Consider the following 15,063-nt stretch of genomic DNA (forward strand, 5'->3'; position numbering starts at 1 on the left):
TCTCCCTGCCTGCCCCAGAACGTATGTGGGGGGGAGGTGGGCTCCAGGCAGAGCTAGCAGGGGACCGGGTATATTCACTGCTCCCGTTCATGCATATGTAATGATCGGGTGCAGTGAATATATGAATATTTAATGATCGGCTCGGCTCCCGGCCCCCTGCTGGCAGCTCTGTAAAAAAAAAAAAATTTAATATAAATTTAATATATATTCATGTGCTATAAGCACATGAATAAAAATAGCATGCCCCTTCACCGAATAATATTCCTGATTTTTTTTTTTTTTTTTCTTTGACACCAAAATTAAAACCAAAAACCTTTTATTTATAAAGTTCACATTCCACTTCTCCATGAAAAGATGGAGAATTGCTACACGGAGAGAGACAGCGAAAATCACTCAGAAAGACGACGAGAAGTGCACATTAAATAGGGTTGCTCGCTTTTTGAGAGCAAAAGTCTCCTTTTTTTTTTTTTTTCTAATTTGTGTAATCGTGAATTCATAGCATTTAACCCTTTAGCGTTGGTATCAAAATGCTTTTAAATTAAATGTAAGTATTACCATTTCCTTTTCTTTTGCAGAGCATGAGAAGACAGAGGAATGAAGTTGTTGTGGAACTAAGAAAGGTATGTCATCTTTTGATCCTTCATGGTTCTGTTCACAACTGTCCTTTCCTCGTCAAGTACATTTAATTAACAGAAGTGCTTTTTTTTTTTTATTCAATAATTTAATGTAATGTGTTTAGTTTGCAGTGTCCTTACTTTATACTTGACCTTTCCATTGGGATCATTTGTTACTTGGGAGACGATGCAAAATATTGTAGTGTACAAAATATTTTACCAAATCATTCCTCTAAGAGGGTGATTGTTCTTAGCAATTTTGACTACATCCTCATCGCTTAGGTTTCCCTGAATCGCCCTGTGTGTAAACAGCGCACATCACTATCTCCTGGCCAAATAGACACTGCAAGAATGTTTTGACTAGACACTGCATGGTCTATTTGACTGTACATATGGGTGGCTGCTGGGGATGGTCCTCAGCTTATCTCCGGCAGCGACATCGTGATTTTGACTCAGCAAAATTGCTGAGTCCAAATCACCCAGGTGTACACCCCTTAAGACTTGTATGTAGAATTGCTGAATTCCTTTCCAGTGACCAAGATAATGGCAGATTGAGTCCCAAGTTGGTTTTGCCTTAAATGACTGCCGCTTTATAATATGTTCAGCCTTGGCTGACATCCTGGACCTCCACACACTCAACTCTACCATTTCCCCACTGGCGTGTTAACGTTTTTGCTTTGTTCGGTAGCTGCTAAAGGCTGTTATCTGCCCTGTCTCTGCTGCAAACTATTGGGCTTTGTGCACTAGTTTCTTCCTGGTTCCCAAGGAGAAAAACTTCTCTTGATGGGCCCTATTTGAAGGCCCTCAACTATAGAAGATTAAAGGAGTTAAGTTGGACTATGATTCCAACCATAAAAATAAGGGTTTTTCTGGATGACCAGAATATCCTGCTTTCCAAATGGAGGAACTTTGCTTCCTCTGCTTTTGCTTTTCAAGTGTCAAGGTTAGCCATCATTGTTCTATGGCAGGGCTGGGCAATTGCGGCCCTCCAGATGTTGAGGAACTACACTTCCCAGCATGCCTTGCATCAGTTTCAGCATGGCCACATAGCAAAACTAATGCAAAGCATCCTGGGATGTGTAGTTCCTCAACATCTGGAGGGCCGCAATTGCCCAGCCCTGTTCTATGGGGTCAATTCAATAAAATGCAGTAAATCGCAACAGGAGAGAGCTCCTGGAGCTATTGTAATCGGTGCGCTGCTAAGTTGGAGAGTGCAGGTGTTTAGTCGCGAGTAACAGCATATTTCGGCAAGTGCCTGCAGCAATGCGGTCTGCACCGCTAGGGATAAAAACAGCATCCCTCACCTAGGAAAGTCTTTTGATTCCACTCTGCTCTTGTTTGTTTACTTGGCTTATTGTTCGCTTAAGGCCCCCATACACTAGGGCGACTTGTCCTTAGGACAAGTCGCCCCCGACTTCCCCCTGAGCTTCCCCGGCTGCTCCCCGGGGGAGCTTGATTAGATTGGCACTTGATGTGCCATTTTTTACATGTGATAAATCATCTCGATCATGTAAAAAACCCGGGAAGCAGGGGGGGGGGCCTACAGAGCAGGGCTGCTGGTTGGAGCAGGCGGGGCTGGGGACGCTGCGGGGGACACTGGCGGCATAGAGCCGGGAGCTGTCAGTGCTAGAAAAAAAAAGCCTATACAATGAATGGGCAGCCTGTGATTGGCTGAGCGCTCTCTCAGCCAATTGCTGACTGGCTGAGAGAGCGCTCAGCCAATCACAGGCCGCCCATTCATTGTATGGGCTTTTTTTTTTATTCCGTACTGACAGCTCCCGCCGGCTCCCCCTGCCCGGCTCTATGCTGCCTGTGTCCCCCGCAGCGTCCCCAGCCCCCCCTGCTCCCTCTACCGCCGCGCCGCCCAACTAGGTCCCAAGTCGGGTGGTCGGACGTGCAGCAGGTCCGACCACCCGACGCAGATCCGATGCGCACGGGACCGCGCATCGGATCTGAGGGGACATCAAAACTAGCCGATTTTGGTCCGATTTCGGCCAGATCCGATTGATCTGGCTGAAATCTGACCAAAATCGGCTAGTGTATGGGGGGCCTTTAGTGATGGAAGGAGCCTGTTCTTTTTAAGTACTCTGCTGTTAGGTGGAAAATGCATGCCCTCTTGTTGTCCTCTTATACAGCTTCAGAGAGTCGGTCAAAAGAGAGGGTCAGAGAAAACAAGAAACTTTATAAAAAAAATAATAATAATAATTCTGGGTAGGGGTATAGTGGGAGGATTACATTACCATACTTTCTCTTGACCGCTTCATGTCATTTAGCAGTGGTATGTCAATGGGGTTGCAGGCCACAACTGAGTCACCCACTGAGAGGTCAAAATTTCCGGCTCAGTGGTGGGAACCAAGTGCAGCACTGGATGATTGCATGCAGTATTCTGCTCCTGCATTTAGTATCCATGGAACAGTGGGTTGGTGCACAATGTGCTCTCACTGTCAAGTCATTCAAATGATTCCCTTCGCTGCTCGATGGTCACTTTCCTGTACAGTTTTTAAATATTGGCATTTATAGCTCTTTGATAATTGTCTTTACTAATAGCTGCTTCTCCCCGTTTTCTAGAACAAAAGAGATGAACATTTGTTAAAAAGAAGAAATGTTCCCCATGAAGATGTCTGTGATGATTCTGATGTGGATGCAGATCTGAAAGTGGTAAGGGGTTTCTTAAGGGAAATATTGTACATGAGTTGTACATGTGCCTGTCTTTGGCAGGTACATGTACAGAATTTTAGCCTGCTTGTCATTGGTGAAGTTGCTGAAAACTGAGTTCAGTGACTTTAAGCTGGGTACTAATTGCAGCAGCCAAATCTGGTACTGATATGTTGTACCCAGTTTAAGTCATACAGGTCCTTAGTCACACCCTCCTTTCATAATCTTCCTCGGGTGATTAATGCTGAAACAGTTATGTTGTAGTTTATGGTTAGCAACAGGTAATACAATTTTTTTTTTAATCTCCTTAAGGAATCAATATTAATATTTCTCCATGTTGGTTATTAAGGACAGATATTACTATTGGTTTATACTGTATATCCATGTAAGTACTTTGTTTGCAGAATGCTTTGCAAAACATTGTATTCTCCCTAGGAGAGTCGGGTTGTTTGCCTTATTTTGGTCTTACTAATTGTATGCACTTTTTTTTTTTTTTTTTTCTAGCAAAACACATCTTTGGAAGCTATTGTACAGGTAATTTGCAAGTACTATATTGGTTTGTTTTTCATTCTATAGGTTGGTTGCTTAACACTTATTACTTGTTTCAGAATGCATCTAGTGACCACCAAGGCATCCAGCTCAGTGCTGTCCAGGCGGCAAGGTAAAATATGTTCATTGTTTAAAAATGTTAGACCTTCACCTAAATTTGGAAATGGGGGGGGGGGAGGGGGGGGCAGAGGCGAATTTCCCATTAGGCACGTGCCTAGGGGCGGCACATGTTTGGGGGCGGCACTTGGGTGCCTGTGATAGTACTGTTAGCCCAAAATGTACCAATAACTGCAAAATATCCAATGTACTGTACTATATTCCATTTTAAATAGAGTGTAAATGGATAGGACATGCAGATAGTGCCCCTATAAACTGTCCTACTTAGTAAACATTATTGTTGTGCCTAGGGGTGCCCTCATCCCTAAATCCGCCCCTGGGGGGGGGGGGGGTTTGTTCAGTATTATTGTCAAGGGAAGTTTCATGTGTTTCTTGTCTGTGCTTGCATCTTCTAAGTTTTTAAGCGCTTCCTTTTTATAGTACTTAGCACTCATTTCATTTTGCAAAGTATCCACAGTAACCTCAGTGCAAACTTTCAACTGTTTTAGATGCGATGTGGTCTTTCTGCCAACCACCTGTTATACCGCATGCAAAGTGCGAAGGAATATCTGATTCATTTGGTTACCACATCTGCTCATACACAACATATGGCAGAAATTACATTATACAGAACTTGCTATTTTGGCTGCACCAGATTTTATAGGTTGCTTTTTCTGGGAAACTTACAGCTTAGTTGCTCAAGGCACCTTTATATGAATGATTATGCAGTTCAAGTGCCTTAATAGCCACGCGTTAAGATTTTGCATTGGTATTTGTAACTCCGACGGCAGTAGTAAACTAAAATCCTAAAACTGGGCTACAAAAGTAGTATAAATGCAGACCTCAGAGAGGGTTCGTCTCTAGAAAATTCCTTCTAGAAGGCACAGCTGAAACTAGTGAGTAGTGAGTTTGTATCCAAAAAAACTACCATACTGGCTTAGAGTTCAAGGGTTTTTGGGGATATATATAAAGCAGGGCAACACCGGCCCTCCAGATGTTAGTGAACTACACATCCCAGGATGCTTTGCATTAGTTTTGCTATGTGGCCATGCTGAAACTGATGCAAGGCATGCTGGGATGTGTAGTTCATCAACATCTGGAGGGCCGGTGTTGCCCAGCCCTGATCTAAGGGGTCCGAGCTCAGTCAAGTCACCCTAACAGTACAAGTTAGGATGAGGCAATGATTGGATACGGGTAGACATTAATGCAGGAGATAAGTAAACATAGATGTGATATCATAATGTAGTATAACCCTACACAATGTTGGAAGTAAAAAAACAAACACAGGCCTAAGCATTGTAACTCTAAGCACAGTATTCATGTACAAATGGGGGTTTCAACCCCCTGCCCCTTTACATGATACATTCTTAATAATCTCCCTGCAAATTCTCACAATCACTTGATTTTCAATGGGACAAACACATTTAATACTACCGACATTCACGGTATAGGATTTAAAACACCCATGAAAACCTGTAAAAATCTGTTGCCTTTATGTGGCGTGTTTACTAATTTGGTTTTATATTATATTTATATAACAGGAAACTCTTATCCAGTGATCGTAATCCTCCAATCGATGATTTGATCAAATCGGGCATTTTGCCGATCTTAGTTCATTGTCTGGAAAGGGATGACAAGTGAGTATCTAATCTCCCTATAGTTCAGGGTGGGACTTGCTCAGGGTGGGACTGGCTCTTTACACGTTCTTCCTTATCTCTTAGTCCATCCCTCCAATTTGAAGCTGCTTGGGCCTTGACTAATATTGCTTCAGGAACATCTGAACAAACACAAGCTGTGGTCCAGTCTCGTAAGTACTTCATACACATGAGTTTTATGCTTGATTGTATTATGAGTCTGTTACATAAGAGATCTGACCGGTTTATGGTCTATGAAGGATAATTTATGAAATGTAAATCTGTCTCTCGCTTAATAATGGTGTAACTCGGGGCCTGAGACGCTGTTCAGCATTTATTATCCATTTGTCTAGTATGATCTAGATACGGCAAAGATGTTGTGTTTTTTTTAAGGAAAAGCCATACTTGCCGTCCAGCCCCCTTGGCAGCTGCTCACCCTATTCTACATCCTCGCCATCTCAAGGTGGCAAGGATTCCCCGTATGGGGAGGCTTGCCACAAATACTGACCGTATCCCTAAAGCTGACCGTGTCCCCAAAGCTCTTTACACACAGGGGCAATATATTGCTCAGTGTCTCCTTTTCATCTGAAAGGGATCCTCTGCCGGGGGAGCCACAGAGGCAATCAGCAAGCTCCTGCGACCAGCGAGAAGGGGGCTAAAAAAGGGAGTGCGCACCCGGCGATTTATCGCCGGTGCGCACTCCAATCGCTGGCAATATGGTCACTCAGCAACCATATTGCCAGCAATAAATGCCCGTGTGTACGCACCTTTACATGGAGGAGATTACCAGCTAGCGAATTTGGGTCTCGGTAGGCAGAAAATTTACTGTGACATTCGTGTTACTAGAATCATTCCGTTTGTGTCCACTGTTTTTATAAAAATCTATTTCCCTCCCTTTCATGCTTCCCATTTAATTGTCTGCAATTATATTCCTCTGTGTGAAATGTGTAAAAGTAAGGGGATCCTCATTCCTATGGTTGGTGTCCTCATTTGAGGTAGCATCTACTGAACACCATGTGCCACGATTTCTTCCGTACTATGTAGCTATAAAACACATCTGTGGAGGAACTATACAGCATGGTTACAACTACTAGTCTTATCATAGGCAGGTTTAGTTTATTAACTACATTTCTTAAATATATTTTCAGATGCTGTTCCACTGTTCTTAAGATTATTACATTCTTCTCACCAAAATGTTTGCGAGCAAGCTGTGTGGGCCCTGGGAAACATAATTGGTAAGGTTCCTGTCCAATGCATTATTACTGCTGGTATATAGGCATATTAGAAGACCTTCAAAAATAATGACCATTTCTGATGTCTTTGTGAACAGGTGATGGACCACAGTGCAGGGATTATGTAATCAGCCTTGGGGTTGTGAAGCCACTGCTGTCCTTCATCAATCCCTCCATTCCCATTACTTTCCTGAGAAATGTCACTTGGGTGATGGTTAATCTGTGTCGCCATAAAGATCCACCACCACCAATGGAGACCATACAAGAGGTAAATGCATAACTTTGCTGGAATTCCGGCACTCAACAATGGGATAAGGGGTAAATCTATTACAGCTGTGCTCTTCCTGGAAATGATGAAATAGAGATTTGGGGTGTTGTGAGAATGTTTCATTTTATAGGAACGTGTGTATCTTTACAGTTTGTGTGTCTGTTTGCTTGTCCTGGTTATTACAAGGGGGTTCTGAATTGACTTGGTCCTGCTGACTTCGGAGTGCATCTGAGGACTGTTGCAATATGCTGGGCTTTGCTGCAACATTTCCAATGATTAGAGCCCTACATTGTCTCCTAAGTAACCTGCACACCCTTACATCTCTGACAGTTATGCTTGAAAACCATATCTGTGATCTGATCCAAAACCAGTTACTTTGTCAGAAAAACCGAAGAAAATAAATATTTTTCTTTTATATTATGTTAATTTGTTGTATTTTCTCTTTTGTTTATGATCACCTGAAAAGTGTGGTTCTAGATTATCTTTTGAAACTTGAATAATTTTTTTTGCAGATTCTTCCAGCGCTCTGTGTCCTTATTCACCATACAGATGTAAATGTAAGTTTCTGAGCCTTTACTTACATGATTGTGAATACTGGTAAAGGGATGCAGCATATTTGATGTCTGTTCCCCAATCTAAAGGGGGTGTACACACGGTGTGATTGCTTTTCTATTCGCAAGCCAAACGCCTTCGATTTGGACTATATAGTACAGATATGTACTATAGTCTTGCCTTTTTTCTATTCGATTTTAATGCCACAGGACTGCGCCTAACAAATGCTTTTGATTTGATTTGGACTATTTTGCTTATATAAGCAAAATTGAATAGAAAAGTAGACCACATTGAACCATGTGTATGGGGCGTAACTGCATTCTGCTTGTACGGACAACCTTCTCCCATATGCTTACTTCATTCCTGGCACTAGGTCACTCTGTCCCAGTGAGAGCCATTGGAGAGAGCACATTTTGGAGATGGGAGACTGTATAATTTATATTGTATATTATAGAATATGGTGTGATACGTGCAGAATGTTAGTGTACTCTTTCATTTTATTTTTTATTAATTGTTTATACCTAGATACTGGTGGACACGGTATGGGCCCTTTCCTATCTAACAGATGCTGGTAATGAGCAAATTCAAATGGTAATAGACTCTGGGATTGTGACAAACTTGGTCCCTCTTCTTAGCAACCCTGAAGTGAAAGTGCAGGTAAGCCATGTTGCCTGGTACAATAAACTTGGTCTCTTTTAAAAATGCAAATACATTGTTGCTGTGGCGTAGTAGTGGTATGGGTTGGTGTTTATAAAATGTACATATTTTGTATTTTCAGACTGCAGCTTTAAGAGCTGTAGGGAACATTGTCACCGGTACAGATGAGCAGACACAAGTTGTACTGAATTGCGATGCGCTCTCACACTTTCCAGCATTGCTCACTCATGTCAAGGAAAAGATCAACAAGGTATGAACATCAAACCGTTTAATTGAATTTATGCACAACCACCACTTTGGTTTACAGTAACAGAGGGTGCAGTAACCAATATGATTTATTTATGATAATGTAAAAGTGGTTTTTTTTGTCTATTTATCCAGGTTTAGATGAAATGTTTGTGTGCTTTAAGTGTAACCCTTGTATTATGTTGAGCTAGTTATGTAAATAAGGCTTATCCTGGGAGTCTTAGGTGGGACACTTAATGTTGCTAAGTCATAGTACATTACAGTGCTATTTGGCAGGATTTTGGGATTGGATGTGTATATGTACATCCTTTAGTTTGCTTCCACTAGTATGGTTATGTATGTTTTTCGATTGTTCAGGCCTTTTTGGCAATTAAGAATGTTAAACCTTTCTGTTCCTTCAGGAGGCAGTATGGTTTTTGTCTAACATCACTGCTGGTAACCAGCAGCAAGTCCAGGCTGTTATTGACGGTAACCTTGTACCGATGATCATACATCTGTTGGATAAGGTAAGATCAGCTATCTAAAAGTGATTTAGCCATTTTGTTTAACTTGACACGAGCCTTTGTGGCCCTTCTGTCTTGTATTTATAATGTTGATTTTCCCCCCAAATAGGGTGATTTTGGGACACAGAAGGAAGCTGCGTGGGCAATAAGCAATTTAACAATTAGTGGAAGGAAAGACCAAGTGAGTAATGCGCTCCAAAATACTAAAGCATTATTGCTGCTGTACAATGTTTGCTGTGTCCATGTGTAATAGATCATTGGGGGGGCGGCTGTGTAGTTCTGGAGATCCTAATAGGGCTTTAGGTCGGCTCTGTGATCTGAAAGTGACTACTCTGGACAATACTGCCTGGAGCCACTCCGCCTAAAGAACTACACTGTACTGCTTTATTCTACTAGCTGTATACAAGAAATCACTAAATCCTTGCAGAGTTTTGCTGCCAAAGGAAGCATACTTCACTTCTACTCCTTCTATATCGCTATACTGGTCCGGGATCACGATCCTGGGTCCAGCGCTTTCACACTAAACCCGGTTCACCCATTATACAGTGGTCGGCCCAGGTTTAACCCTTCTTATAACCCAGGTCAAATTACCAGGTTGGCTGACCTGGGTTATAAACTGTGGCGCTTTCACACCACACCTCGAGACTGGTCCTTATGTCACCAACCCGGCAATAACCTGGGTTGGAGGTGTAATGTGGTAGATACCTGCTGCCCCTTGTCCAAAAAATTTTTCCTCAAACATTCTTAGATTGTACTAATGACATATACTAATGACATATGCACCCCATTAAGGGCCCCATTCACTAGTCCAACTTGTCTGAGGCAGAAGCTGGACCAGCTGCTCAAAAAAATAAAGGGAACACTAACATAACACATCTTGGATCTGCTTGAAATATTCTTATTCAATACTTTGTTCTTTACATAGTTAAATGTGCTGGCTACAAAATCACACATTATCAATGGAAATCAAACTTAACCCATGGAGGTCTGGATTTGGAGACACACAGGTGGAAAAACACACGACAGGCTGATCCAACTTTGATGTAATGTCCTTAAAACAAGTCAAATTGAGGCGTGTGTGGGGGGGGGGCCTCCAACTGCCTCTATGACCTCCCTACAACGCCTGGGCATGCTCCTGGTGAGTGGCGGATAGTCTCCTCTTCCCAGACCTGGATTAAAGCATCCACCAACTCCTGGACAGTCTGTGATGCACATAGGGCCGTGCATCAGATCGGATGTCAAATACATAAGATTTGGCCAGTTTTCACCAGACTTTTCAACCCAAAACATAAAACTGGTGCGATCTGCCAAAATTGCAGTAGTATATGGGGGGTTGTTGCAAGAAGCCCCACTTTAGTAGTTGGTGTGATTAAGATGTAGCACTTGAGGACTGCGTGAAAAAATCAGTCTGGGGGGTTCTGGTTTGCACTTCCCTCCTCTTCCAGCTAATTGACTCGACACCTTAAGTTGCCTGCACGAAATGAGTATCAATGAAGAAACCGTTCCAGTTTAAATCTATTGCGGTGTGTATCTTTATGGCCATAAGATAGCTGCGATTTGGTCCTACAGAAAATGTGATGCATTTTGCTAATATAAACTATTAAGTTAATTTTGTATTTACCATCAAAATTGATGAATGTACTGGTCTTTACTCCTTAGGTTGCATATCTTATCCAACAAAATGTGATTCCCCCGTTCTGCAACCTTTTGACTGTAAAAGATTCCCAAGTCATACAAGTTGTGTTGGATGGTTTAAGCAACATTTTAAAAATGGCTGACGATGAAGCAGAGACCATAGCCAATCTTATCGAGGAGTGTGGAGGTATGTTGCTTATCAAAGTCCTATCTTGATTTTATTAATGGATTTTCAGTTTTGATTTAGTTAAGAAGATTTTGTTAGGTACAGAAATGTGTGCAACCATTTAGCTGTAATAGTTTATAGTGAAAATAATACATAGACTTCAAGTTTATAGGAACCCCTTGGTAAGAATTTGGGAGGTTTAAGAAAATAAGTAAAACAATATAATTCCACCCTTTCCTAACCCATTTGTGTAGGATTGGTTTATGATAGCTCCTTGATGTTTTATTCTCTAAATCATTATTGAAGTAGAAAGTTACGCTGGGGAGGAAAGGAGGTTAGAATGTAAGGTTTTCCAAAAGCAAGATATTGGTACCACTAGATGGAAAATCTGCTGGTGGCTGCTCAGGCTTCTACATGTGGTAACTTCCCTTTGTTTCTGATAGGCCTGGAAAAGATTGAACAGCTGCAAAGCCACGAAAATGAAGATATCTACAAACTGGCTTTTGAAATAATTGACCAGTTTTTCTCATCAGATGATGTAAGTTCAATCTTTTTTTTTTTTGGTTCTTAATAATCAATGTCCAGTGTATAGGTTGACAATAAATGCATTGTGATATTTTTATTTTGGTTATAGGAAATGGTCATCCAGTGATAATTCAGGCTCTTTAAAAATGTGCTTTGCCTATCTAGTGACTTTTGAAAGCTCTGTGAATTTGCAACATCTTTATTGTTCCATATGTTACTAAGCTCATGAGGTTATTCCCACATTTTTGTAAATATATAGGTATACCCAATACAAGAAATATACCATAACACATATAAAGTCTTGCCATGTAAAGACAGCATTGAATAGGGCCCAGTTGGGAATAGCGGCGGAGGATTGCATACCCCCCAATGTCTTAGTTTGCACTTTTCGTACAGGCTTAGTAAAATGTATCCATGAGGAGAAATCTCCATAACTGTGGTCATTTGCGATTACCATTATATCAGAAGAATAAATGTGCAGAAAATCCTGCAAGTAGATTGAATTATATACTTCTGTGCCTGGTTCAGTGCAACAAAGTAGCACTTTACCTTGGCATTTTGCTTTTTGTGTGTTAGAAATATAATGAAGTATCACTGAACATAACTCCTGTCCTACCAATAGTGTTACATAGACTCCTTTTTGTTAGAAATGTGACCAGGCAGGGACTGAGGCTAACCACTTTTATATACGGTATGCCCTTTGTGGTAGAGACACTGGTTTCCATTAGTCTTTGTTAAACATTGTTGATATTATCAGAAATATCATTTCGCTAATGACAGACCTTTTTTTAACAAGCGTTTTACACTTTTTATTATTATGACCTATTGAAGTCAGTGGTCTGCAGCAATTTTGCAAGTGTTAACGTATGAATGTGTACATGTAAAAGATGTTTTGTTTGTTTTTATAATTTACTTTTGTCTTCTAAAGTGTTTATACTTTTTTTTTTTTCTAAAGATTGATGAAGATTCTAGCCTTGTTCCTGAGACAATACAAGGTGGAACGTTCAATTTCAATTCATCTGCCAATGTACCAGCAGAAGGGTTCCAGTTTTAGGAAGAATGGTTGGAAGTTAGGTACAGTGCAGCACTGAAAACTGGTTTGATCCATCAAGCTTGGCTCATGGGATCTGCTGCTGCATTAAATCGGAGACGGAAATGTGCGGACTTCATTTGGATGACAGTACATACCAAATGATGTCAAGATGGCGAGTGGGTGCGAGTGAGAATGAGTGGCAAATGTAATGAAAACTTCACACCGAATGCTTATATAGGTTGTGCAGAGTAAAAAGGGCTACAGGTCAAAGATCTTCAGTGCCTGAGAGGGATCCATTGATCTGAGAAAATGAGGAAAATGCACTACTATCATCATCAAGCCTTGTAAGCATCAAAGAAACATATGGGTAGGATGCCCACATAAGTCCAAGGAGAAAAAGCCCAGGCCTTGCTAAGAAGCTCCGTATGAATGGACAGCATTGAATGAATGTCTGGACACAGTGTTGTGGAGCCAGGCTCATTTTACAAATGTGAGGCAATTCACTCATGAAGCAGACTCCCAGTCCAGGAGTGGCGTATGTACGAGAGTATGGGTGTGGTGCTGTATGTGGACGCATGCAAGCTTGAATCGCCTTCAGGGGGTTGAAACTAAACCTAGAAAATCACAATAAGTTCAAAAGTGTTACCTTACACTGGACATGGAAACAAAGACCGGTATAGCAGCAGATTTTGATTTACTCCTGCAGCCTGTGTGCTTTCTTTTACTTTTTTCCTTATTTTTTTTATTTTTTCTTTAATTTTTTTTTGTTCTTTTAGTTTCTAACCAACTTGTATGGCTTGTATATTTTTTTTAAGTTGCTTATAAAATGAGGAAATTGAAGGCAACCCTGTTCATTTGCACCAGATGAATGTTTGATGTTATGCAACCTGATCCATATCATCAAAGCTGATTTATGTACAAAAAAAAAAATCTGCATGAAAACCAGCTTGTCCCTTACTTTTCTCCCTCCCTCTCCCCACCCATACCCAAAATACAGAAGTTGCCATACATAAAAAAAGGTAGATGTTTATGTGGTTTAAAAAAAAAAAAAAGCAATCCTTTCATTTTCAAAGATAACATAAATATAGTAGCATGTGGCAATGGACAGCATAGTTTATTTTTTAGATACATTATGTTGAGTCTTGTACAGATGTTTAAGTTGTGGTAGAAGCTGTGCTGTGTTTCAAACCTATTTTGTTTTCAATCATTTGTTTTCTATGAAAATGATATGGACACTTCTAAAATGATATTTGGTGCATATGTACTGCTACGTTCAGATTATTAGGAGGTGTGGTGTACAAATTGCTTCATGGTTTCAACACCCTTAATAGGCCTAGGCAGTTTCATTGTTTTAGATTCTCTTTTTAACTTTAGATGTAGGCAGCCATGAACAATCTTATTTTGAGCCACTTTAGGGAGAACTTTGTATTTTTTAGAACTTGCATTGGCTTACATGCAAGTGACTCTTAATTGGAAGACTGCCTCATTACGAGGTGACGCAAACGAAATAAAAAAACGCTATTGAATTTATATAAATATCAGAACTCTTTTATAAGGTGGCTCATTGTAGGAAAAGCTGTGCCTTCCCCTCGAGCACAAGTGTTGCATGAACAGCAAGTTGCTATGATAATACATAAAGTTAGCCACCATTAGCATCAATATCTTTTGTGTTTAAAGTTAACTGGTAATTCTGAAACACTGTAGAATGGATACAATTATTTTGTGATTTATAACTTTGTTGGATTAGAGTATTTTTGCAGCATTCCTTGTCATCTGAAACATGGTTACAGTTTAAAACTAGAAACAAAAGAAAACTAGCTTGTAAATTTAATGTAGAACGCAAGCTAGACTGTCATGGGGAAATAAAGAGTAATCCTTAAGACACCATTTTTGAATGTTTTTGGTCTTCTTTTTTTGCAAAAGTAGAAACTTTTTTGAAGAGGCTACTCCTATTCAAGGTAAATTAAAGAATAAGGGCGGTACTCAATCCTGGCCACTATTTCCGACAGCGAAAACAGAGTCCACCTCCTATTCAATGCTGCAGATTCCGACAAAACAGTCGACTTAAAAACAAGTCAGATCTGTTTTGTCAGAAACTGCAGCAGATTGTTTAATTCACGGCCGTTTTTATTCAATCCGCTGTGATTTTCGTCGACACTCAGAACATTACATTCCAGCTGTCTAGTATCAGTCCATCTGAGCGAAAATGACTCTGGATTCGGAATGGCCACACAGTCGGAATCCCGGATTAAGAACCCCCATAGTCTCGGGAAACCTATAACAAAGTGGTACTTATGTTGGTCATTCATACTGCACCATTGAGGACGGAATGGTAACAGGTTTGTGCAAAATTATAACTTCTGTAAAGTGTTTGAAGAATGTTCATAAATGTGGTAGAAGTATGACTGCGTGTCACCGCTCTTCCACTCCAGGAACAGGTCACCTAATCTGTGTATTATTTTAGGTTATCTGGCACGTGTGGCATAAGTTACACGTTAAGGCAATGCTTTGTCAGGTGAGCACCTGATTTGCCGATGTCTAGCTAAATTGACCTAATGAAAACCAATTGACTGTATATTGTGCATTGGTATCACAAGCAGGGGAAACTGAGATTTGACTGACTTTTCAATAAATTTTTACTAGATAGACAAAATTATAAGCCAGAATTACACTGTACACACCTTTACTGTGCTGCTGC

At 40.7% G+C, this 15,063-nt stretch overlaps 1 protein-coding gene and 1 non-coding gene across 2 annotated transcripts in view; both read left to right on the forward strand.

Annotated features, from left to right (window-relative positions):
- KPNA4 (karyopherin subunit alpha 4) overlaps positions 1-14,252 on the forward strand; it is a 29,008-nt gene extending 14,756 nt beyond the window's left edge. The window contains exons 2-17 of the mRNA XM_083177846.1: positions 576-620; positions 3,183-3,272; positions 3,774-3,803; positions 3,878-3,930; positions 5,456-5,551; positions 5,636-5,721; positions 6,697-6,783; positions 6,879-7,048; positions 7,561-7,605; positions 8,126-8,257; positions 8,379-8,507; positions 8,905-9,009; positions 9,116-9,187; positions 10,666-10,828; positions 11,251-11,345; positions 12,288-14,252. Coding sequence (XP_083033972.1) covers positions 576-620; positions 3,183-3,272; positions 3,774-3,803; positions 3,878-3,930; positions 5,456-5,551; positions 5,636-5,721; positions 6,697-6,783; positions 6,879-7,048; positions 7,561-7,605; positions 8,126-8,257; positions 8,379-8,507; positions 8,905-9,009; positions 9,116-9,187; positions 10,666-10,828; positions 11,251-11,345; positions 12,288-12,386 — 1,497 coding nt within the window. The 3' untranslated portion in view covers positions 12,387-14,252. The remainder of the gene's footprint in view (positions 1-575; positions 621-3,182; positions 3,273-3,773; positions 3,804-3,877; positions 3,931-5,455; positions 5,552-5,635; positions 5,722-6,696; positions 6,784-6,878; positions 7,049-7,560; positions 7,606-8,125; positions 8,258-8,378; positions 8,508-8,904; positions 9,010-9,115; positions 9,188-10,665; positions 10,829-11,250; positions 11,346-12,287) is intronic.
- LOC146066010 (small Cajal body-specific RNA 7) lies at positions 7,126-7,413 on the forward strand. The gene has a single exon (XR_014472813.1).
- Positions 14,253-15,063: the final 811 nt, after the last annotated feature.

The sequence above is a fragment of the Crinia signifera genome, chromosome 3, assembly GCF_055691185.1.
Source record: "Crinia signifera chromosome 3, ASM5569118v1, whole genome shotgun sequence".
In the NCBI taxonomy this organism is placed as follows: domain Eukaryota; kingdom Metazoa; phylum Chordata; class Amphibia; order Anura; family Myobatrachidae; genus Crinia; species Crinia signifera.